Source organism: Martes martes, assembly GCF_963455335.1.
Source record: "Martes martes genome assembly, chromosome: 1".
Lineage (NCBI taxonomy): Eukaryota > Metazoa > Chordata > Mammalia > Carnivora > Mustelidae > Martes > Martes martes.
In genome coordinates, this window is record NC_137888.1 from 65696745 (window position 1) to 65723027 (window position 26283).

At 38.8% G+C, this 26283-nt stretch overlaps 1 protein-coding gene across 1 annotated transcript; it reads left to right on the top strand.

Moving 5' to 3' along the window:
• Nucleotides 1-4946: 4946 nt before the first annotated feature.
• Nucleotides 4947-26166, top strand: LOC308347191 (uncharacterized protein). The gene is made up of 7 exons (XM_080810340.1): nucleotides 4947-5031; nucleotides 7840-7892; nucleotides 13457-13854; nucleotides 21725-21812; nucleotides 24898-24945; nucleotides 25452-25557; nucleotides 25862-26166. The coding sequence occupies exons 2-3, from the start codon at nucleotides 7841-7843 to the stop codon at nucleotides 13801-13803; spliced, it is 399 nt and encodes a 132-aa protein (XP_080666466.1). The 5' UTR covers nucleotides 4947-5031; nucleotide 7840; the 3' UTR covers nucleotides 13804-13854; nucleotides 21725-21812; nucleotides 24898-24945; nucleotides 25452-25557; nucleotides 25862-26166.
• Nucleotides 26167-26283: the final 117 nt, after the last annotated feature.

A 26283-nucleotide genomic window follows, 5' to 3' on the forward strand; every position in this document is an offset into this window, starting at 1 on the left:
AAATTTAAAAAATTAAAAAATTAAAAAAAAACTTAACTGTCAATTGACTCTTGGGTCAAACTGACTATATTTCAGGATAAGTCTGATTAGGATGTTATTGAAAAAAGAAGGGACATCAAATGAAGGGCATTTCCTCCTTCAGCCATCGTGTCTGCATTTCCTGGGGGCAGGAACTGTGTCTATTTACCAGGGCACCCCTCCCTGAGACATAGTATGTGCTCAATAAGTAGTGAGTAAATGAAATAAATGCACGAATAGGTTTGAGCATACCTGATTAAGATGGCTTTATTGCCCAACTGACTGTGGAAAAAACAGGAAATAAGCTAAGTGGAGAATCCTTTCCTAAACGCAACTAGCTGGTTTCAGATCCTACCTCTGGACATCAGATTTCTCGTATTTAATTCTGATTTTGTTACTTAATCTCTTTAAGCTTTGATTATAAAGACTATTATCTGTTTCTAGAGTCATTATAAGGCTATATCTAAACTGCTTACCATAGTACATAGTTCAAAGTAAATACTCCATGAGTAGCGGCGATTATTATTATTATTAACAGTAATAACAATAGTTATTGTTATAACTATTACTCTCTCACACTTGTTTTATCATGATCAGATAAAGAGAAAGTTGAGAACAGGCTTCAGTCATGATGGCACAATTTCCTGCATAAACTGTGGTTTTCTGCCTGGGTCATGCCATCTTTTAGGGATTACAATTTGAGAGGTTGGTCTGAACTCTCCTTGCCCCCGAGTTTTAACTCCCCAAATTTATGCTTATTGTCCTGTCCCCTAGTTATATCAAGACACCAGGCCTCCTAAACTGGATTTCTACGTTCATTCTAGCTACCTCTGGATTCCAATAGTCACTCTGAAGCACTGCTTTCATTATTTCAATCCATCTCTCCCCCTCCTCCCCTGACTCCATGTCTCCCCATTAGTTGTCAGATAAAGGTCAGTTGCTTTGAGTTCTTCCCATTGTGGAATCCCTCTCAGTTTGGTTTATCCAATTTGGCTTGGATGGCTTAAAATTCTGCCATCTTCCTACCAACCGTAGCCCAGATCTCAAAAAGCTAGTTACTCTCTCTTTAAAGCAGCATTGAAAGAAGAGGGAGCCGTAGTCTTTAAATCCATCATGAGGAGGCAATGGCCTCTATATTTACAGGGACCCAGAGTGAGTTTGCAGCCAGTTTTGTTGGTTAAGGTCTACAGTTTGGCTATCCTTAGCAGTTTCTTTCTCTGCCTTAGTGTATTCTTGTTGGAGAATTGATAGATTACGAGGCTTTCCTGAGTATCTTTCCCCAAACTAGTCTTCTTTATTGAAATTTTTTGAAGATTCAAATAATGACATGGCATTTTTGGATCTAGATGTCTTTGGCTAAGCATTTGTTAGAGCTATAAAAGCATCCTGATGATTACTGTCATCGAGGTCACTCCACTCAGGGGTTTTTCTCATAAACCCTCATAAACGGGGGAAGATATTTTCCCCCGTGACTGTTTTAGGAATTTCAGTGGCTATGTATCCTTCTAATTTTATCCACTTGCTCAGCATATGTTCCATAATTGGGTTGTTTTACCTTTTGATAAATAGCTAGTGATAGCAACAACTATAAACAAGTTAAAGTACTTCTAATCCAAGTTTATTCATTCTCAAATACTCATGGAGCACCTCTTGTGTATAAAAAATGTTAACTCTATGTTGGAAATGTGTTGAGATAACTAGTAATAATTACTAACATTTATTGGTTGTTTTCTAAGTGCCAGGCACTGTCCTAAGGGCTTTGTAGTCATTATTTTATTAATCCTTATACTCATTCTATAAGGTAGGTATTATTACTCCTATTTTACAGATAAGAAAACTGAACTGTGGAAAAATTAAGTAGCTTGCCAAGTCACATAGTTCTGATGGGGCTGGATAACCAAATAGTGGAATAAGACTCCAAAGTTTATCATTTTGTCCAAATACAATCATTGCCTTTAAAATACTTAAAGTAACAGAAATTAAACAGCAACCCATAATAAAACAAATAATCCAATTTAAAAATGGGCAAAGGATCTGATAGACATTTATTCAAAGAAGATGTACAAACAGCCAGTAAATTCATGAAAAGATGCTCAATATGATTAACAAATGCAAATCAAAACTACAAAGAGATACCTTTCACAACCACTAGGATGGCTAAAACCAAAAAATAATGCATGTGAGTGAGGATGTAGAGAAATTGGAACCCTCCTGCACTGCTGCTGAGGATATAATATGGTGTAATTACTCTGGAAACCAGGCTGGTATTTCCTCAAAAGGTTAATTTAAAAAAAAAAAAAAAAGAATTACCATGTAACCCAGCAGTTCCACTCATAGGTATAGATCCAAGAGAACTGAAAACATGTTCACAAAAAAATTTATACAGAAATGTTCATGGTGGCATTATTTATCATAGCCAAAACATGGAAACAACTCAAAGTTGTATCAACTGATACATAAAATGACAAATAAAATGTGGTTATCCATACAATGGAATTTTACTTGGCAATAAAAATAAATGAAGTGCTAACACGTGTTGTAGCATGGATAAATTTTGAAAACCTTATGAGAACATGTAAGTGAAAGAAACCAGTCACAAAAGACCATATAATGTGTCATTCCATTTATAGGAAGTGTCCAAAATAGGAAAATCTATAAAAACAGAAAATAGATTAGTAGCTGCCAGGAGCTGAGGGAGGAGGGAATGAGGAGTGACTGGTTGACACAGAGTTTCTTTTCAGGGTGATGAAAATGTTCTGAAGTTGAGTGCGATGTTGGTTGTACAACTTGTGAATATACTAAAAAACCATGGAATTATGTACGCTTTAGGTAAACAAATTGTATGGTATATGAATTTTATCTCAATAAAACTATTATAAATCTAAAGTTACTGAAATAGAAAGTAGCATTTGGTAGCTGGCATACAGATGCATAACCAAATACTATGAAAATTCAGAGTAAAGGCAACTTTCCAGGCTGCTGCAATTAGAAAGCTTTTGATAGAAATAGGACGAGACATATGGAATTGGAGGAAAGGAAAAGAAGGTATTTCTTGAGAAAGAATGACAAAAACAAGAAGGAAATGACAGCCTGTGTCTGGGAAATGGTGAAGTGTCTGGTTTGGCCCCTGTGCTTTGTGCCAGTGGTTACAATAGCCAAATGTTGCCACACTTTGGAGAATAATGAAAGTATTTAAAATTGTGACTTTGCCCCCCAAATCTAGAGTGTGCTGTTATGATATGGTGTAAAGGAAGAGTGAAGCTTGAAATGACAAATTGGTCTAGATCATGGTGGGAGAGGTATGAATACAGGTGAGGAGACTATCTCTGATTCTTTTCTTTCTGGAAGCTCTCTATCCCGTTTCCTTATTAGTTCATGTAGATATACATGAAAAGATTACCAGGCTTGGGGCAGTCTGTGGAAAGTAGCACCTCTAGAAAGAACCTTATATTTGAGTACAATGTATTCTTCCTGGTTTCTTGTTACTGTTTCTTGGTAGCGTCAGGATGTTCCTCCTCTGCGTCAGGGGGGTAGTCAAATGTATGTCAAGCCTCAAGCCCTATAGCATGAGTTAGTGATATAAACTGATCACAGTTATTTCACTCATTTATGTTCCCTTTCATAGTTATTTTATTGAGCATGTCATGTAAAAACTAATCTATGCTAGATGTTGTAGGAGCTTAAAAAAAGACATCACTCATGTTAATGGATGTAGTTCTGTTTATTTTGAAACTTCATAGGTGTTTTCTTCACTCAGCCACTAAAGCGATTGGAGGAACTGAGAGGTTCTGAAGATCCAAAGCAAGGAACTAACTGCTTTGTATATGGTCAGGTGGGGTGAGGGATTCAGGGCGAGGCTGTCCCTGGCCCCCATCTCCAGCAGGAGGCCTCCTGTTCCCGTCTTTTTGGCTTTGTTTATCAAGTCTACTTACAAGGAGAAGTGTTCTTTTTTTTTTTTTTTAAGATTTTATTTATTTATTTGACAGAGACACAGCGAGAGAGGGAACACAAGCAGGGAGAGTGGGAGAGGGAGAAGCAGGCCTCCCGCCAAGCCAAACGGAGAGCCCGACACAGGGCTCGATCCCAGGATCCCAGGACCATGACCTGAGCCGAAGGCAGACGCCCAACGACTGAGCCACCCAGGTGCCCCAAGGAGAAGTGTTCTTGAGACTCTGGCCTAGAGTCCACCTGGGCTATGCAGTGAGTGTAAGGACGAGGCAGCCCAATTCAGACCCAGACCCAGTAATCCATATGCTGTGGGGGAAATGCACCCTAATAAAAAGATGGCCACTATAGAACTTGGGCTTACAGGTTAATGGAGATAAAAATCATACTTATCCTTAAGAAGATAGAGACTAAATTTCATTTCCTCTCCTTCCTGTACCTTCACTATCTATACATTATGGATATAAGTTCTATTTCCTTATTTTTCCATTTATAATATATTTATCATAATGTAAATATAAAAGGTCACTATAGAAAACTCAGAAATATGTAATGAAAACTACTAAAATCACACATAATCTCACCATCCAGAAGTAACCAGTGCAAACCTTTTGGCATATTTCTTTCCTTTTCTAGATGCACATATTTTTTTCCCCACAAGGTTGAAATCATACATACGTGTAAACACATATTGTTTTGTATTTTTATTTCTCACTAAAAATTGTATAGTGAGCATTTCTGTGCCATTTAATTCTTTTACAAAAATGTGATTTTTTTTAATGGGCACAGAATGATTCCCCAGTATTGGACATTATGCTGTTCTTTGGGTTTCACTCTTTTCACCATAATGCCTTGCAAACACTTCCTTTTTTAGCCAACAAATGCAGCTATTAGAAATACTAAGTCTCATGGAGATCTTTACTGACCTTTTGCTGCAACAGCTTGGTGGTAACAGTATCACCAAGGCTTCTCCCTGGGGACTACCACACAACTGTTCTTTCGAAGACATGCTGACTCCTCCTCACTTTCTTCATGCCTGGTTGATCAGAGGGACCAGCCACGATACAGGTAAGCTCTTTCAATAAACAGACTATTTAGAGAGGTTGTTGGCTATGATTGTGAACTGGGAGCCAAATGAAGGGTAATGTGACGGAAGCATTTAGCTGTCCACTCCAACTGTATCTGGTTCCTTTACACGTATGTTTCTGAATAGAGCTCATTCATAGACTTCTCATAGTTGCTCTGTAAACAAGAGGTGCAAACGGTAGCAGCCCTAGAAGCAATACTTGCGTACACTGTTGGAGTTCTCTTTTTCAGTATAGTTAATAGTCTTCTTTACTAGGGTGTGAAGTTGCCTTTTTTCTGTGTTTTTTTTTCCTTTCACTTTCCTGTTATATAGTAAACTTTGTAACCCCAGATCCAGTTTAATTTTGATTATGTGTTAAATTACTTATGGGCACCTCAAACATATGGAACACCATAATGGACATATGGAAGACAAAGAGAACCCACCCTTGCCCTTAGGGAACTTACAGTCCAGTAGAGGTGTTAAGGTAAGCATACAAATAATTATATAATAAAGTAAACCAGGTTGTAAGAATATTTTTAGTGATGATTTGACAAATGCTCACAAAAGAGTGTCATACATTTAAGCTGGACACTTAAATGTGTATACAAACTGAGTTCTCTTTAAAAAAGTACACTTTTTCTCTTAAAAAAAGTATATAAAAGATTGAAAGAGAATATTCCAAAATGCTAATAGTGGTTGTCTGGGTGATGGACTTAAAGAAAATTGTAATATTCTTTCAAACATGTTTTTACAGTGAATCTGTATTACTATTATAATGAATCTAATTATTATTAGAGTAAAATATGCTTTATTAAATGAGGGAGTACTGTATAAAAATACAAAATATAATAGAAGTAGGGAAGAACAAAGAGTATATCTACAGGGGTGGGACAATTGAGAAGGCTTTAAGATTTATGTCTTTCCTAATGATGAAAAACTTTCCCTGGAAATAAATATCTTGGAAATAGATAATGAAATTGTATTGAGTTGAAAAGGCATATTGCATTCCTACAACTTTTTTTTTCTCCATGACTTTTGTCTGCAATCTCTCTTTCTCTCTCTCTGTTGACTATAGCTCTGGTAGCTGTTAGCTGCATATTGCCTTTTAAATTTTGTATTACTTTAGATATGTTTTTCAAATTTTTTACTGTGTATACAACAGGGAGATATTTTCTGAATCTAGTCATTCACTAGTCATATTCCTAGTCAGAATATATAAGCTTGGTAAAGAATCTTGCCACTTGTCCCACTGACCCCAGAAGTGTTTTATTTGATCATTGGCTGGTGAGCGCCGTTCCTTTATTCTCTTGTTCTTCTGTATCTGTTAATATTCAAGCCACAGAATGCATATTCTCCAGGACCTAATAAGACTCTAGAAAAGAGACTTACTGTAATACTCCACAATCTACCTGCTTCATCAATGGATGGGCTCTTCTTCTCTTGCTGGATGCTCTGGGTAATAGGACTTCCCACAGAGTGTGGTGAAGTTGCAGAACTTTGTCAGGACAGAATTTAGGTGACATGCAGTTTTCAGCTAACCTGAAAGGTGAGAGTCTTGATTCTGCATGACCTTGGATGAATTATTTACCCTCTCTATGCTTTAGTTTCTTCACTTGTAAATGGGAACAATAATAGCACCTATTTCATGGGCTTATTTTTAAGATTAAATTTATCATTCATAGGCATGCGATATATAGTTGCTATTAGTATGGTGTATCATAGACCTCGAAGACTGTTGTGGATTTTTTTTCCCCTTAATAAATTATAGGAAGAAGAGGAGGCAGGAAAGTATGCTGAAAGGATATGGTCATCTTAATCTTTCTTTCTTTCTCCAAAATAGTAAGGGCCAAAAGAACATGTACAGAAATAATTGCTATATAATGTGATCTATGCAAAGACAAAAGTATATTCAAAATATAGAAGGGGGAATGAGGAACCAGACTGGGATCAGGGAGGACTTTGGGAAGAAGTGCTAGTTGGGCAGAGTTCCGAATGATAAGTGGGTATGGAGAGGGGCAGGTGAGGGTGGTGATGATGGGGAATGTGCCAGTTGAGGAAGGTTGGGTTAGCACCATGACTTAGGGATGGTACTGGTGGAACTTGGACTGTGGGAGCATCTTGAGAGGGAGGGAGATTGGATCTAGCCAGTAAGTAAGATTGACTTCACCCATATGGAGATGTACATTTGTGTCAGGGTTTCTCAAAAGGACTGAGTGCTCCCTGAGCCCTTTCTCCTACCTCTTCCAGAGCTGCCCTAAGCTTGTTAATTCCATTCCTATTAAAATGAAGCCCTGGCTGGGCAGACTGATTTAGTACTGTCTCTTGGTCGTTTTTCTCTGTTTGGGAAGCATCACTCCATAACCTCTCAGACACACCTGCGTATTTACTCTTAAACCTCCTCCACTGCTAACTTTCCCCTGGCAACATCCAGAAGGTCAGCAACAATTGGAAAGCTCTTCCTGACCCCTCAAATATTATCTTGCAGCTTACTCTGATCCAGATGAATTCAAATGTGACTCACCCAGAGAGACAGATTTGGACATTATAGAAATAGAGTTCCGGGTTCATAGAGCAAATCCAACAAATAAGCCTAGTATCGGCCTGAGTGACCTGGACTCAGGGGGTATCCCACGGAGAATGCTGAGGTGTGGCAGCCTGTCTGCTGACAGTACGTGTGGTGGGTGTGCAGCCTGGAGGGGGTGCCCGTGAGGCCTTCCTCACACCCAGCAGGACGTGGCTGGGTTATGCTGGCTAATACTCTTTCTTGGCTCAGACAAATTTTCTACCTTTCTTTTTGTTCCTTACAGAATGTCTTTCTTTTTGGTGATTGTTGACATACTACTGCTTGTTCACGATGCAGGTGAGTCACTTTTCAAAGAAACTTTGTGGATATTTCTGAAACAGTTTTGGGAATAATGAGGAAAATAGTGATTTGGAGATTTAAAAAAGAATAAGCAAATGATTTAATCTCTCTGAACCTCAGTCTTTTCTTTTGTTAAATGGGAATAACAATGCTATATTAGTTTCACAGGTAATAGTGAAGAACAGATGGCAAAATCTAACAGATACAAATTGTAAAACTTTAAAAAAAAAGATTTTACTTATTTATTTGAGAGAGAGAGAGAGACAGAGACAGAGAGATAGAGAGAGAGGGGAGCTCAGCAGGGAGAGGGAGAAGCAGGCTCAACATGGGGCTTGATTCCAGGATCCTGGGATCATGACCTGAGCTGAAGGCAGATCCTTAACTAACTGAGCCACCCAGGTGCCCCAAAAAGTGTTGTTTATTTTTTTTTTTAATGAGAACCACCACCAATTTGGTTTGTCCATTTGAGTCTTTATTAGGTAATTACAGTTATTCACACCCATAATTGGAACTTCTCTAACCAAAACAAAAATTTCTAGATATTCCTCCCCACTTAAAGTGACTTTGACAAGTGTTGGCTAAGGGTACAGTATCACAGAATATTTGAAATCTGGCCTGTCCTGAAAAATCTGGATAGGCAGTCAATGCAGGGTTTTTTGGTAATTCTTCGTTCTCAGTTCTTCAGAAATAGTGGGATGAACAGGGTACAGAAATTGAAACTCTTAATGTAGTTCAACGAACCAAAAGTATCTATGCAAAAATGCTTTATAGAAACACATATGTCCAAAACCTGCAATATAACTAACTCTACAAAGTGATCAAACATATTTACAGATTTCAGGCATAGGCCATCTCTCAGGGACCTGCAGCAGTTCTGCCAAAAGTAGCAGCAGCTTGAAGACGTCCTCAAGCTCCAGAGTTCTACTCAGAGTTAGTGCAAGGCCTGGTCCATCCGAATTACATTTACTGGCTCTTTTCTTTTGATGCTTGATTACTCTGTGTTTGTATGTAAGGAGGCAATCCCCTCATAGCCAAGAAAAACCAACCAGATAAAAGAATGAGGTGTGTATATAGGTGAGAAAGAGAAGGGTGTATTAGTTCTAATAATTTTAAAATTGTTTTTATAGCAATATTGTTAGCCTAATACTGTGTGCTAGGTATTATAGTGAGTGCTCTAGACACAGTACCTTTCTACAGTTTTGAAAGTGTATTCTCACATTATTAGCTGTTTGCTGAGCTTTTGCCTCAATTTCTTAGGCACTGGGACGCTAAAGACACAATGTTCTAGAAATAGCAGATTGAGATAGACAAAAGAGTGATTCAGATTTAAGTAGTACCATCTGCAGACACATCAGTCAGAAGCTGGCCTTTATATTACCAATTACATCATCAGTAGATTGTGTTTCATGATTTTTTGCCCAGAGTCTTCAGATTCCCGAGTCTGAGACCCTTTCCCTTGGGACCAGACCAGAAGGGTTCAGTTGCAGAGGGCTTCCTGGGTATAACCTGAGAAGCTAGAATTAGGGACTCTCATGAGTAAGCTACATATTTTTATGAGAGATTGGGAAGAGGGGCAGCTTGCTAAGGTATCCACCCATCTGGTCCTCTCTTTCTGTCTCTCTGGTAAATGACAGAGCCATCTCATATAAAAACAGCCCCTAAGGTCCTGGGGTATTTTGTAACAGCCCCAGGGGAGGTATTTTTATCATAATTATACACTAGGAAAGTGTAACTCAGAGAGAATAAGTAACTTGCCCATTGCCAAATGACAGTAAGAGGGGCTTAGAACTAGAACATAGGGGGTGCCTGGGTGGCTTAGTCAGTTAAGGATCTGCCTCTCGATCTCAGCTTTGGTCTTGAGCCCAGGGTTGTGAGTTTGAGCCCCACTAAGGGTTCTGCGATGGGCATAGAGCTTATTAAGGAAAAAAAAAAAAAAAAAGAATGAGAACTTAGATTTCAAATCTTCAGACAGGAATTTTTTAATAACTATAATCCACCGTTTCTTGATTATAACCACATCAGAGAAATAACAATTTAATCAAGAAAATATTTCATGTTTTATATGCATATCCATATCCATCCTTCTGAAGGTTATGTAGGTTGTTTCTCCTTGCCTTCTTCTTTCCTTTCTCATCCGTCTTCCTTTATATTCATCCATCTATTTAATTAGACGTTGATTCATTCATCAAGTTTAGGATGGTTGTTTACTGTTAGATGGAAGAACACAGTTCAGATGGAGGCCTGTGGGGCCAGACTGCCTGGGTTTGAATCATAGCTCTACCACTTACTAGCTGTGTGTCCCTAAGCAACTTACTTCATCCCACTGTGCCTTGGTTTTCTCGGTAGTAAATTGGGGATAATAAGAGAACCTACCTTGGTGTTAGTGTACAGATTACATGAATTAAATTCAGGAAAATCTCTTAGAATATGTCTGATGCATTGTAAACACTTAATAAATGTCACCTGCTATATTAGTCAGAATTCTCAGAGCAACAGAACAAATAAAATCTATATGAAGAGATCATGTGATTATGGAGGTGAGAAGTCCCAGGATCTCTGCAGTGGGCAAGCTGAGACCCAGAAAGTGATGATATAGTTCCAGTCCAAGTCTGAAGGCTTAAAACCCGAAAAGAGTCTATCTGTGTTTCAGTTTGAAGTCCAGCTTAAACAGCCAGACTGCAGTTCCCTATTACTCAAGGGAGGGCCAGCCTTTTTGTTTCATTCAGGCCGTTGACTGATTGATTGAGGGCCACCCACCTTAGAGAGGGCCGTCAGCTTAGTTTATCAGCTCAAATATTGATCTCATCCAAAAATACCTTCAAAGACATGCCCAGAATAATGTTTGACCAAATGCCTGGGCACCCTGTGACTCAGTCACATTGGCACAGAAAATCATACTGGGTATTTTTTTTTTTTAACCTTGTCAAGTCCTGTGCTGGGCACTGGTGAAACAGGACGGTTAAGATATGGTCTCTGCACTCTGGGAACTGTCTATGCCCAGCCCCACCAAGAGCCACATGATTGCTGCTGATGAAGGAGCCGATTGCATCTGTCGTTCAGTTGGAATGTACCCTACTGCATATCTCTCTGGCTGTTTCTTCGCTGGGTGGGTGAAACTTCCTTGCCTATGAACTTTCACCATTTGGATTTTCCCTTGGTGCTTCACCTGTTTTTTCTTATATTTCATATTACCTCATTTTATCAGACATTCTCCTCAGAAGCCCAATTTCTAAAGTAAAAATTAGAAAGGGTGGTTCTGATTGTATTGGTGAAGGGGTGGAGGTCTCACTGATTTGGTCTTTCCCTGTCTGTCAGTAACAACTTCTGGTGAGGGCTTTAGAAAAAACGGTTTTGAAAAGATTGAATCAAATGATCTCTAAGCCTTCCTCCAGCTCCAACATATCAGGAATGTATTCCATGTCATGAGTCCATGAATAATACTGAGTGTTTGGCTGTGTTCCTCAAAGCCCTCAGCTCCTACTCATGAATACTCTGCCCAGACCAGTAGATATTTGTGGCAGGTAGAATAGACTGACTTGCTAAAAATCTGTTTCTGCCTTTCTGATTTGCCTTCCTGGCTTGCTGAGACTGGAGAGTAAAAAACTACATTTCCAAGATTGCTTTACAGTTTGGGTTCTGGGGATGGCTTAAACTCTGCCAGTCAGATACATTTGCTCGAGCATTAAACTGCCAAGTGATTAAAGTGGGGGGAATGGTGATGGTGCACCCAGCACACATGCGCTTTCTCTTGCCAATATGAATCTAGCAGAGGCAGTTTGGCTCTGGAGTCCCTACTTGCAGTGATGACTTCCTGATTTGCCAGCTTCCTGGTATGGCAGAGACAGCAGCTGCCCTGGCAGACCAGCTGTGAAATGCTGCCCTGAGCCCAGGATAATGTGAGTCAGGACAGGACACACACACTGCTAGTCTTACCTTCTGTGCCTTACTTTGGGCTTGTTTCTCCAGCTTTCCAATGATTTTGTAAACGTCTAATTTTCTGTACTAAATTTATTCCTGCTTGAAATAGCTAGAATGATTTGTTTTACCTGTTATTAAAGTCTACCTGATACAGCATTCAATGGCCTTTATAAACACTTCACTAACTTCCTCTCCTCTTTGAGATTCTCACTGTGTACAAAAGAGTCACGGGTCCACCCTTCCATGGATGTTACCCTCTCCTGCCATTTCTCCTTTGGGGAGGGCATAGGAAATCTCGAGTTTTCTTGGGAAAGAGAAGACTTCCAAGAGGAATATGAGGTAGAAGAAGATAAAGTCTATTACCACGTTCTCAGGTACTATGATTTTTTTTTGAAGTTTCCCCAAAGTTGGTTTACCAGTTTCATAATAACCAGCAACTAGAGGATAATAATAATAGACTATAGAGGATAATAATGAGGAACTAGAGGATCAGAGCTCCTTGTATGAGGGAAGAGACGCTGTGGGTTGGGCTGAAATTTCTGAGGGGACTCTAGCAGTTTTACTGAGAAATGTGAATTTCATGGATGAAGCTGTTCTGTAAGTGCTCAGCCATCGCACCAAATGGAAGAGGCGAAAGTACAGTTAAGCTAATAGTAGAATGTAAGGGAATTCATTGGATGAACTTGGGTTCAAGCTCTGTCTCTGTTTATAGGGATAAATTTTAAGTTTCCTCTTCTGGTGGTCTCAGTTTTTCCTCTTCTCAAGTTGTTATGGGCTCTTCTCATATCCATCGTAAGATTCGGCTATTTGCCCTGCCTGTTCATCTTAGCTGAGAATACTGTTCTGAACAAAAGTTGCTCTGTCTGCACCCGTCTGTATTACCCGTTCATTCAGACAAGCAAACAAAATATATATACCAAAACACAAACAAACAACAACAAAAAAAAACCCAACCCACAACGCATTGGCCTTATCCCAGACTCACCAAACCATCGTTAACACTGAAAACCTAAAATGTTACATAACGTAATTCTCTGTGAAAACCCTGAGATATGAAATGTGGTTTAGTGAAAATAGCCGTATGCTGGGAGTGAGGAGGCCCAAGTTCTAATTCTGGATGACTCTGACAATTTGTTTAGCTTTTCTAGGCTTCATTTTCTCACTGTTAAAATGTGGGTTGGACCAGTGGATTTCCATAGTGCCCAAGGATGCTCACCCTTCTCAGGATTACACGGAGAGTGGTCTTTTCCCTGCCAGAGATCTGTGGGTAGAGGGAGGTGTGTAGCAGAATCCTTCCGGAGAAAGTGCTGGAGGAGATGAGAAAGTGGCAGTGAGAACCATTTGTTACCATCTGTGATTCTCAGCAGGGTGTCTGAGGTCAGCTTAGAGTCTGCAGTGAAGCTCTGAAGAGGGAATGATTCCACAAGTAAATACAGTGGTGCTAGATGAGACCTGCAGGACTGAGCAGATGTGTATTGTGATTTTCTCTCAATGCCTCAATCAAAAATTTAACTACGGTGAACCTCAATCTGTTGCCTCTAGAAGGATTAATGTAAAAACTCAGGGCAAGATTTCTGCTTGCTTGATCCTCCCCAGGTGGAAATAAAGAAGGAACTAATCGTTTTGTTACTTTATCCTGCCAGACTTTGAAATGCCCCAGGTGGAGTTTGATAGGGTTGATGATGGGGACGTGGCAAGATGCATCTCTAAGGGCTGGTTCCTCATGCCCAGCGTGACCTGGCTTGACCCGGGCAGAGAGGGACGTGAGCAACAACAGTACCAAGGAGGTCCTGGAGGAACAGATGAATGGCTCCTGCATGGTGCTGTCTGGTTCCTCATGCCCAGCGTGACCTGGCTTGACCTGGCAGAGAGGGACGTGAGCAACCACAGTACCATGGAGGTCCTGGAGGAACAGATGAATGGCTCCTGCATGGTGCTGTCTGTCCTGAAATACCTTGTCAAGTTAAATGAGAAATATGTCTGCTGCTAACAGAGACAAATGTGAACAACCAGCCCTTCAGAATCATCCACAAATACCCAAGTAAGTGAGTGAAAGCAGGGTATATTTCACCACAAAGAAAGGAAGTGTAATAATAATAATAATAATAATTAGTAGCAGCAGTAGTAGTAGTAACAATTACTTATTTTTGCACGATAGGATTATAGACAATTTTTATGTTCTTCTTTATACTTGTCTGTCTTATACAACATTCTATAATGAACATACATTATCTTTATAGTCCAAAAAAGCTGTACTTTAAAAATCTTTTTAAACATCTTTATGAAATATAATTCACATGCCATATAATTTACCCATTTAAAATGTACAATTCATCATTTTAGTATATCCACAGTTGTTCATCCATCACCACTATCTAATTTTAGAACATTTTCATTACCCTAAAAAGAAACCCCATATCCATCATCAGTTACTCTCCATTCCTATCATCATTCTGTCCCCTAGTCATAGGCAAACACTAATGTATTTTCTGATGATATAGATTTGCCTATTTGGACCTTTCATGTAAATGGAATGATACAATAAGGGGTAACTGACGTATTTCATTCAGCATGGTGTTTTCAAGGTTTATCATGTCGTAGCATGTACTGGCAGTTCATTTATTTTTATTGCTGAGTAATATTCCATTGTATGGCTATACCATATTCCATTTATCCATTAATCAGGCGATGGAAATTTGGGCTGTTTCTATCTATTGGCTGCAATAAATGATGCTGCTATGAACGTTGGTGTATAAATTTTTGTGTGAATATGTGTTTTCATTTGTCTTGGTTTATTCCTAGGAGTGGAATTGCTAGATCATATGGTAACTATTTTTAACCTTTTGTGGAATTGCTGGGCTATTTTCCAAAGTAGCTGCTCATTTACACTCTGCCAATGAAGGTTCCAATTTCTCAACATTCTTGTCAGCATTCATTATTTTTTTTTTAATTTTAGTTATTCTAATGGATATAGGTAATAGCTCATTGTGATTTTGATTTGCACTTCCCTGATGGCTAATGACGTTGAGCATCTTTCCACATGCTTATTGGTGATTTGTATATCTTCTTTGAAAAAATACCTATTCAAGTCCTTTGCCCATGAAAAAAATGAGTTATCTTTTTTATTATTAAGTTGTAAGATTTCTTTATATATTTTGGATACCAGTCCCTTATCCAATGTATGATTTGCAAATACTTCCTCTGCTTCTGTGAGTCATCTTTTTACTTCTTGATGATGTCCTTTTGAGCAGTAAAATTTCTGATTTTTGTAAAGTCCAATTTATCTATTTTTGTTGTCACTTGTGCTTTTTGATGTCATATCTAAGAAATAATTGCCTAATCCAAGATCACAAGATTTACTGCTATGTTTTCTTCTGAGAGTCTTATGGTTTTAGCTTCTACATTCAGGTCTATGACCCATTTAAGTTAATTTTTATGTATGATATGAGATAGCAGTCCAACATCATTTTTTATGTAGAGATATTCAGTCTTCCCAGGATCACTTATTGAAAAGACTATTCTTTCTCCATCAAATTGTCTTGACTTCCTGGTCAAAAATCACCTGACCATAAATATAGGGTTTATTCCTGGACTCTCAATTCTATTTCACCGAACTATGTGTCTGTCCTTATGCCAGGCCACACTGTCTTGATTGGTATAGTTTTTTTTAGTAAATTCTGACACAGGGAAGTGTCAGTCCTCCAAACTTGTTCTTCTTTTTCAAGATTTTCTCTATCTATTTTTTTTTTAAAGATTTCTTTTTTTAAAAAAATTTGATTTTAAGTAGGCCCCACACCCAGTGTGGGGTTTGAACTCACGACCCTGAGATCAATAGTTCCATGCTTTACCTACTGAGCCAGCCAGGCACCCCTGTTTTGGCTATTCTTGTTTTGATATTTCTTTATGAACTTTAGGATTGACTTCTCAATTTCTGCAAAAAAAGCATCTGGGATTTTAATAAGGAAATGTGTTGAATCTATACATAATTTTTGGAGCACTGCCATCTTAACAATAGTGTCTTCTAACCTATGAACATAGATGTCTTTCCATTTATTTAGGTCTTCTTTAATTTCTTTTCAATGATGTTTTGTAATTTTCAATGTATAATTTTTGTACTTATTTTGTTAAATTTATTCCTAGGTATTTTATTCTTGTTGATGTTTGCAAATGCAGTTGTTTTCTTAATTTTATTTTTGGACTGTTCATTGCTAGCATAAAGAAATACAATTGATTTTTGTTTGCTGATTTTGATTCTTGCAACCTTGTTGAATTTATTTATTAGTTGTAATAGTATTTTTTATGGATTCCTTAGTATTTTCTGTATGCAAATCATGTTATCTATGAATATAGTTTTTTTCATTTCCAATCTTGATTACTTATATTTAATTTTCTTGTCTAAGAGGCCTGACTAGAACACAGTGTTGAACAGAAGTAAGAGTAAAAATTTTTGGTTTGTTCCTGATCTCAGTGACAAAGCGTTCATTCTTTAATAATTAAATGTGGTGGCAGCTGTGGATTTTTTGTTGTTGTTGTTGATGGACTCTTACCAAGTTGAGAATGTTGTCTTTTATTACCAGTTTTGCTGAGTGTTTTCATCATGAAAGAATTTTAGGATTTTGCCAAATGAATTTCTTGCATTTATTCAGATGATTGTGTTATCTTTGTCCTTTTTTCTGTTGAGATGGTATATTACACTGATTTTTGCATATTGAACTAGCCTTGTATTCCTGCAATATATCACATTTAACCATGGCATATAATCTTTCTATGTTACTGGATTCTGTTTGCAGGCATTTTGTTAAAGATTTTTGCATTTATATTTATAAAAGATATTGGCCTGTTTTCTTGTGATGTCTTTGTCTGGTTTTGGTATCAGGATAATACTGGCCTTATAGAATAAGTTGAAATGCCTTCCTTTATCTTCTGTGTTGAGTGGAGGAGAGTTTGTGAAGGATTGGTGTTCTTTAATTCTTCAAATTTGGGGCTTATTTATTTTCCCCATTGCTTTCCTGTTCTCTATTTCATTTATTTCACTCTAGTCTTTATTATTTTCTTCCCTCTGCTTGCTTTGGGTTTAGTTTTGTTTTCTTTTCCTAGTAACTTAAGGTTGAAGGTTAGGTTATTGATTTAAGATCTTTCCTCTTTTTTATGTTTATATTTTTAAAAGATTCATTTATTTGAGAGAGAGAGAACTTGATCAGAGAGAGGGACAGAATGGAGAGGGAAAGGAGAGAGAGAATCTCAGGTAGACTCCCCTCTGAGTGTGGGCCTGGATGCTAGACTAAGTCCCATGACCATGAGATCACAAGCTGGGCTGAAGTCAAGAGTCAGATGCTTAACCAACGGAGCCACCGAGATGCCCTTCTTTCTTCTTTTTAAATATGGGCATTTACAGTAGTAAATACCTTTGAGCACTGATTTAGCTGCATCCCATACATTTTTGGTATATTATGCTTTCATTTTTATTCTTCCCAGAGTATTTTCTAATTTCCTTGAGATTTGTTTTTTGACCTATTGGTAATTTAGGATTGTTCTGTTTAATTTCCATATACATTTTATTTCCTAAATTTCATTCTGTTATTGAGTTCTGATTTCATCACATTCTAATAAGCTTTGAAAATGTGAAGTGTGAATTCTCCAATTTGTTCCTTTCTTTTTTTTAACCCATCCCCCAACCTACCTCCCCTCTGGCAACCACCAGTTTGTTCTCTGTATTTGAGGGGTGGGGTTTTTTTTGGTCTCTTTTTGTCTTTGTTTGTTCATAACTTTGTTCTTGTTTTCAAAGTTGTTTTGGCTATTCTGTAGCCCTTGTCTTTCCATATGAATTTTATAATCAACATGTCAACTTCTAATCAAAAGCAAGGTGAGATTTTGATAGGGATAGCAATGAATCTGTAGATTAATTTGGATAGCATTGTCATTTTAACAATATTAAGATTTTGACCCATGAACATGTGATACCTTACCATTTATTTAAAGGTATACTTTTTTAAAAATGTGGAGTAAAATGTGGAGGCCATGAGGTTAAGTTAACTTGGTGAGAAAAAAGACCGCTATGGGACATACTAGAGAAGTAAAGCAACTTTAATATAATTTTGCTCCTGTTGTACTGCAAGGAAGGAAGAAAGAGAAGAGAAAAAAAAAGAGGAAGAGAAAGAGAGGAATGAAGGGAAGACAAGAGAGAAGGATATAGGTATGGAGAGAGAGAATGCAACATGTATTGACAGGTTAGATAAAGTCAGAAGATGTTTATCTCATTTAGTGGCTTGCAGATCTTTCACGACCTTAGTGAAATGTTCAGTGGAGCAAATACCGAGCAACCAGAGAAGAAAAGATTGAGGATTGATAATAATTGTCTTTTTCCTGGCATTTCTTATGAGGATTAAAAGATTTAATAAAGTTAAACTTCTTAGTATAGTTCCTGGACATAGTACAATAACAATAAATGTTAAGTGTTATTGTCACTAAAAATGTTCTTGTTTTTATTTTTATTACTTCAACATATTAAGAATGTTTTTAAGAGGGTAGGGTTATAGGTTGTATCCTTTATACTTTGCTCCAGAGTCATAAAATCACTAGTAATGGGCAAAATTTAAAGTAAAAATCATGAAAATCTGTTTAAATAAGCTGGTCAGGTGTAATTGTCTGAGTATAAAAAGACAAAAACAAGAAAAGGAAACCCTAAAAAAAAAAAAAACGCATATGTTTATTTTATTTTACATATGTACTGATTATGGAAAATTCAGACAATAATGCAAGAAGAAAGAATAATTTTTCCTTCCTATGAATTTGTAATAATAAATTTGTACTTTCCTAATTAAAGAAAAAATATAATGTGGAGGAATTAGTCATCAGAGAAGAGAAACAGATTCATATAGTAAAAGATCAAATAATTAGAAGCTTACCCTAAGATGAAAAGATTAGGAGATTATTTTATTTAGGCCTTAATTATTTAAAGGACCTTTATAAAATAGATACTGACTTGTTTATGATATTTATGGAAGAGATAATAAAATGACATAGTCATAAAGTAAAATATCAAGATTTTAAAATATCATTTAAAAATTTTTCAAAACTGGAGTAGGTTAATGAAAAAAAGCCATTGAATCTCTAGCCAGTTTGTGTATGTATGTGTGTGTGTTTTCTATGGGTACAATAAACATAATAGCGAATATTTCAATAGAGCTTTTACTTGATTTTGGTTGCTGTTCTAGGATTTTACATATATTTGCTTATTTAATCATTGTGGGAACCAAATGAGATTAAGTCACTTTATTATCCACATATAAATAGGTTTACCAGATTTAGTAAATAAAAATAGAGGATGCCCTGTTAAATGTGAATTTTAGATAAACAACAAATATTGTTACATATGTCAAAATATTATTTGTTATTGATCTAAAATTCAAATTTAACAGTGTCCTGTATTTTATCTGGTAAACCTGTATCTAATAGATGGGAAGGCTGAAGCTCAGGGATGGTGGGGTTGGAACATTCAAACCTCACTGCAAGAACACAAAGAAGAAACTAAAGAACTACCACTCGTTCATGCTTTCTGTGCTTATCTGTAGAAGAGAGGGAGTTGGAACCAAGTTCCTTGAAGGCCCCTTCCTCTCCCATAGTTCTGTGTCTTTGGGAAGCTAATTGGAGCCATCTATTAATTCAACAAATATTAGTAAAATGCTAAGTTGGTGCCAGACATTGGCACTGTACCACGAAGATAAACAAGACTGAAGTAGCTCCTGCCCTTTGGGCTGTGGACAAGTTAGTGGGGAAGACACAGATTAAATGAGTGCCCACTGCAGGAGAAGGGAATTCTGGAGAGAAATTGGGTGCAGCAGGAACAAGCAGAGGGCCTCGTCACCTGGTTCAGGAGGATAGCATTGAGTAGGGTGATGACTCTCAAGCCACGCCCTACACTAGCAACACTGGCACCACCTGGGAGCTTGTTGGAAATGCAGATTTTCAGGCCCCCCCTCCAAGACCCACTGAATCAAAAACTCTGGGGGTAGGCCTAGCTAGCAATTTGTGTTTTAATGAGGCTTCCAGGTGATTCTGACCTACTCTCAGGTTCAAGAACCTCTGATGTAGGGCATGAGCCCCCAGGGATGTTGAAGACACTAAAAGCATCACTGGCCTATCCTTCCCACCACACAAGATGGGGTGTCATCTCCTCAAAGTCATGGACAGCAGGTTAGGAGAGCAGAGCTGCTGGCTCCTTGCTCCATTCCAGTAAAACAAGGATAATTAGATAGACTCAGGGATACAAATGTCCTATTTTGAGTTGTCCTTTCCCTTAAATGGGAAAAAAGTGGGGGTTACTTATTCCCCAGACTATTAAGCCTTTCTGACTATTTCCAGAAATAGAGGTCTCTAACCATTACAGTGGGGGGGGGCATAGACTCTTTCCTGAGACACTACAAAGGATTATTAATAAGCTGACTTCAAAGAAATCCCTGTTTTGTGTCCCCCTAAATGTCAATGCCTAAAAATGCCTAGTGTCCTGGAAATGCCTAGAAGGCCCCTAGATTTTACTTTTCTTCCTTTCTAACTCCATTCAAGGACTTATTTGTATGAAGCCCTTTGAGATCTGGCATCTGCCTATTTTTCTACCCTCATAACTCGCTGGTTTTCAACACATGGCTATTGCCATTGCTTTCAGCTGACTGACTTTTCATGGTTTTTAGACTGTGTTTCGTTTTTCATTCTGCCAAGTCACCGCAGACTCTGCCTATGCTTAGGCCGCTTTCTTTTTTGGACTGCCTCGAGGACTTCAAGTCATCCTTCAGGATTTGGCTTTTAAATCTCCTAGTCTCATTTCCATCTGTTCAGTATTTCATTCATTCATCAAATATTTGCCGGACTGCAACTCTGTGCCTTATACTTTTTTAGGCTTTGGATAAAAAGCAATAAACAAAACAAATCCCTTCCCTCATGGACCTTACCTGTTGGTAGTGAGGTGAAATAGGCAGTAAATAAATAGATCATTAAAATATGTGGCAGGCCACTGTAGGAGTCCACTTATGTGTAATACAAAAACAGGCAGAATCAGTCTGGGCTGTTAGAATAATGCGGGGTGCCTGGGTGGCTCAGTTGGTTAAGGCTCTGCCTTCAGCTCAGGTCATGATCCCAGGGTTCTGGGATCAAGCCCCTCATCAGGCTCTCTGCTCAGTGGGGAGCCTGCTTCCTCCTCTCTCTCTCTCTGCCTGTCTCTCTGCCTACTTGTGATCTCTGTCTGTCAAATAAATAAAATCTTTAAAAAAAAAAAGTTAGAATAATGCATACCCTTGGAGTGTGAGAGGGAATTGTGGCTAGGAGAGAGCACAGGGAGTATCTGGAGGGGTTGGTAATATTCTGTTTATTGGTCTGGTTGCTGGTTACATGGTTGTATTCAGTTTGTGGAGATTATTTGAGGTGGACACTTGCATACACTTTTCTGTGTGTATTTTATATTTCAATATGAAGTACATATGTAGTAAATCAGATGGTGAAGAGTCATATAGAGAAAAATAAAGCAGGGAAGGCAGATTGGAAAAAGGAGAGTGGAGCGGGGAGGGAAGGAGGGTTGTGATTCTACATGGGCTGTCCAGAGAAAGCCTTACTGAGAAACTAAATCTTAACAAGGATTTGTAGGAGGTAAGGAAGCCAGGCCTTGGAATAGGCAAAGACTGATGGATTTGAGGAACAGCAAGGAGGCTACTGGTTGGAATGGAGAGAATATGAGGAGAGTGTTAAGAGATCATATCAGAAAGATAGCAGGAGGCTGGAATGCATGGTGCTTTGAAGGCCACTGTAAGGGTTTTGACTTTTGGTCATACTATGAGAAGAGATGGAAAACTCTTAGCAAGTTTTCAACAGAGGAGTGAAATGACCTGACTTATTTTTTTTTTTTCTGACTTATATTTTTAAAGTATATTTATGGCCACTTTTGAGAGAGCACCCAAGAGAGACAACAGTGAGAGGAGTGCAACCAGTTGGGAGGTTGTTACAATAATCCAGGTAAGAAAAGATGATGACTCGTCCAAGATGGTAGTAGTGGAATTGGTGAGAAGAGAGTGGGTTATGCACATATTTTTGAAGGCAGAGCAGGTAGGATTTGCAAACAGATTAAATGATAGGTGTATGGGGAAAGAGAGAAGTTAATGATGACTAAAGCTTTTGCCTGGAGCAACTGGGAGAATGGAGTCACCATTTATTCTGATCAGGAAGTCCGGAATTTGGTTTGGGATCTGTTAAGTTAGAGATGCCCATTTCAGACAATTGAGGGGCCATGTTAAGTTGAAGGTTGAATATGAAATTGGAGTTTAAGAGGGAAGTCCAGGCTTGAAACAGACAATTGAGAATTGTTAATGTACAGATGGTATTTCAAATTATAAGATTAGATGGGCTTACAAGAGAGCAGTCATCGATGGAAAAGAGTAGAGGTCTAGGGACTGAACCCTGGGGCCCTCCCTCCCAACATGTGTAGAGCAGGCAGATGAAGAGAAACCAGCAAAGGAAAATGAGAAGGAAAGGATAGTAAAATAGAAGGGAAACTAGGAATGTGTTATGACCTGGAAACCAAATGAAGGAGTGATCACTTGTGTCAAAAGCTGCACATAGGTCAATAAGAGGAGGACTAAGAATAGATCATTTGAGAGAAGGAACATGGGTAGCTTTGGAGGGCTAAGAATAGATAACTGGAGAGGTAGCACAGAGGATACTTTGCTTCAGAGGGGAGCAGCAGAGAAATGTGTGTTAACCAAGAGAGTTATATATTTTCAGTTTTTCTTTTTTTAAAAAAAGATTTTATTTATTTATTTATTTATTTATTTATTTATTTATTTATTTGACAGAGAGGGAGATACAGTGAAAGAGGGCACACAAGCAGGGAGAGTGGGAGAAGGAGAAGTAGGCTTCCCACTGAGAAGGGAGGCTCATGGGGGGCTCAGTCCCAGGTTCCTGGGGTCATAACCTGAGCTGAAGACAGATGTTTAACAGCTAAGCCACTTAGGCGCCCCTCACTTTTTCTTTTATTAGATGAGAGGAATAACAGCATGTTTGTATGTTGGTAATGAACAAACGGAGAGGGTAAAGTTGATGTAGGAGAGGAGGAAGAATTACTCAGGAATGTCTCTCAATAGGCAGAGGGATGGGGCCTATGCACAGGTTTTGCCAAGATTATGTAAAGGGGGTAAGGCAGAGTACGTGGGCACTGATGAGAAAGGTGAATAGTGTGGTAGTGGGAGCTTGTAGCAATTCTCTTCTGCTTGCTTCTAATATTAGTGAAATAGGAGACAAATTCTCAGCTGAATATGAAGCTAAGAATGATGGTATTGGACATGTGAGGAGAAAGGATGAAATAGTCATCTAGGAGAGGAGATGAGAGTAACTGAAAAGAAACATAATGGGTTTCCTGAGCAACACAGAAGGTACATTTAAGGTTTATGTTAGTAAATTTAATAAAGTGAGAATACTTAGTGTGGCTGTGTGTTTTTCTCCAGCCACATTCAGTTGTTTGTGTGTAAGCACAGAATGGGAGAAGAGTAGGGTTATCCAGGTGTTGGGGTTTTGCCATGCAGGTATGACGAAGGAAGACAGATACGTGCTAGCAAGTGATGATATACTCAGTTAGGGGATCTAAGCTGGGCTAGAAAGAATAAGGGAAGTGAGGCAGGGGAAAAGACAGTGAGAAAGTGATAGGATCATTGGGTTCCAAGTCCTAATGAGAGCCAAAGCACTTTTAGAGTCAGGTACTAAAGATAGTGAGCAGGAGGGGTAGATGATAATGGCTAAAGAGTTTCAATAGTTGAAATTGAGATAATAGAAAGGTTATGGTTATTGCTAATGACAAAATCTAAGCTCTAACGATGGAGAGGGTGACTAAGGTAGAAAGGAGAACAGGGTGCTTGGAGGAAAGAAGGTCCAGGTCCAAAGAAGGTCAGTCATACGTGGGTCGATCATACATGAGATAGTGATACTAAGAATTATGACGGAAGTAATGTTGGATAGCTTGGCAGGGCCAGCAGCTAAATGGTGGTGGGGAGCAGCAGAAGACTGTAACATGGAAGGGTAGTGAATAGAAAAATCTAATGAGATGAGATTTTAAGCTAGAAGTGTGCAGAGAGGAGGGAGAGAGAATGATCTGGAAGCCACAACGAGAAGGAATTCACTTATGTCATGTATATGAAGGATGTTAGAAAGAAAACTAGCACCTCTTGAAAGGGATTGAGGGAGGAAGTGTCCTCAGAGGAGGGACGGATTTCAGTTAGAGCAGGAAGGTGAAGGAAATGTTAACAAAAGTTGAGAAGAGAAGGGCTTTGCTGATGATTGATAGCAAGTTCCAAAGGGCACAGTTGAAGAGGTTCAGAACTTGAGAATGGGTTGGAAATAGGGTGAGAAAAAGGAGGGTAAGAGCCATATGGGGCTCAGAGTGAGGATATACCGGGGGTCTTGGTCTTCTTATCATGTTAAACAAGAATAGGGAAAAAGATAGGATGAGATTAGATACAATTGTTTCAAGACAGACCCTGGTGGCAAAACAGTGAATGTTGTGGAGGGAAAGAAGGTGAGGGTGTTGTCAGGAACACACAGAGTTCTGAGGTCCCCTCTTCACTCTCTAAGATGAAGGAGTGGAGGCCAGGGTTGAACAGACTTATCTGGAGCATGTGGAAATCTGGGAGTCCCATTCGATTCTTGTGGGTGATGGTGTGGAAGCTGGAAAAAGAGCAGTAAGACAACCATATACAGTAGCTCAGGTTGTGCATATTATAAGTCACGGGTACTTCATTTACATAGACTCTACTGGGACAGACCCTCCTGGAGGAGTGCAGTGTGAGTGCCCTGGAGAAATACACTCTCCACAGCACCTCAAATACATCATATTTGTAAACTTTCAACATTGCTAAGATTTGTTATTATTCATCTTGTCACAAATCCCTCACAAGCAGGAACCATCTCTCTTTTCTGGCCCCTGAAACATAGTAGGCATTTGGAATATGTGTTGTTAGCTCTTAATTCCTGAGTCTTATCATCACGGCTCCAGAGGTGCAAGATAATGGAGCCTTGATATGGAAATATGTGACCTCTTTATTCCATTCCCCAGGTCACATCAGGAGCACCATCCTTCTTTCTCCCTCTGTGGACTCACAAGGTAATAAACAGACCCTACCTGGGAGTCGTTCCCTCCAGAGAATACTGAAACATGCTGGGATTTGCTGAATGGTGACATCAGCTCCTCTTACCTGGGTCTCAGTCCCACAAACTTAACAGAAGCAGTCTTGCAATTTCAAGGCCCTAAGGCCTATTTTGCTTCTGTTTCCCCCTTTCTGAAAGCTGGTAGAAAATATCCCATCTACTTCCCCTTTCTCTTTTTGCTTCTCTAAGTGTTCCCTAAACAATATTGTTGAACTAATGAATGAGTAAATCAAAATTCTGCCTCATAGATTGAAGAGAACTACTATGGTGAATGGGGGTTATTTGAATGCTACTGCTCTCAGGGGGAACAGAGAGCAGAGAAAATTCCTTTTTCTCAACTGTTCTTTCCTCTGAAACTTTCAGAGATGCGTTGTAGCTGAATGGAGGGTTTGCCTCTAGTACAAAACCCCAGCTTACTACATTTTCTTTCTTTTTTTTTAAAATCTTATTTTATTTTTTCAGTGTTCCAAGAGTCATTGTTTACGCACCACACCCAGTGCTCCATGCAATACGTGCCTTCCTTAATACCCACCACCAGGCTTACCATTTTCTTTCTTTTTTATGGAGAGTAAGTATCCCTGTGTGTATGACTACTATTAAGAAATTTGAATAATGTCTGCCTGTGGACCAAACTGCTTTGCCTTTAGCCTGTGGAGCTCCTGTTTTTCTCTTGTGGATGATACTCTTTTCTGTTCCAGGCACCTATCCTAAACAGAGAAAAATCAAGGGGGTAACAGGCCCAGCATGTTGGATGTTGACTGAAACTACAGAGCTCCCCCATTTGTCTCTCTTAGGCCTAAATGTCAAAGTCTTGTTTCTTTATCTCTAATTCTGTTTTATGTATGAGATTTTCTTTCTTTTTTTTTCTTAAGATTTTACTCATTTGAGAGAACGAGAGAGAGAAAGTGCACAAGCAGGAGCAGGGAAGAAGCAGAGGGAGAGGGAGAAGCAGACACCCCGCTGAGCAGGGAGCCCGATGCAGAGCTTGATCCCAGGACCTGGCGATCATGACCTGAGCTGAAGGCAGATGCTCAACCCTCTGAGCACCCTGGCACCTCTCCCTATAAGATTTACTTTCATTTGATCTTATGCCTCTCACATGTTAAATGCTCTGAGTAGAATTTAAAAATCCTAACTGCAAAAAAAAAAAAGATGATTAAAAGCCTGATGAGCTGTCTACATTGTGTATGTTTCGTTGATGTGGTACTTCAGTGACAGTCTGTTGGAGAGTTCAGGGCATAGCGGGTTTCCTCTAAGCCACTTTTTCCTTTTTGGTGATGATATTACACGGGCA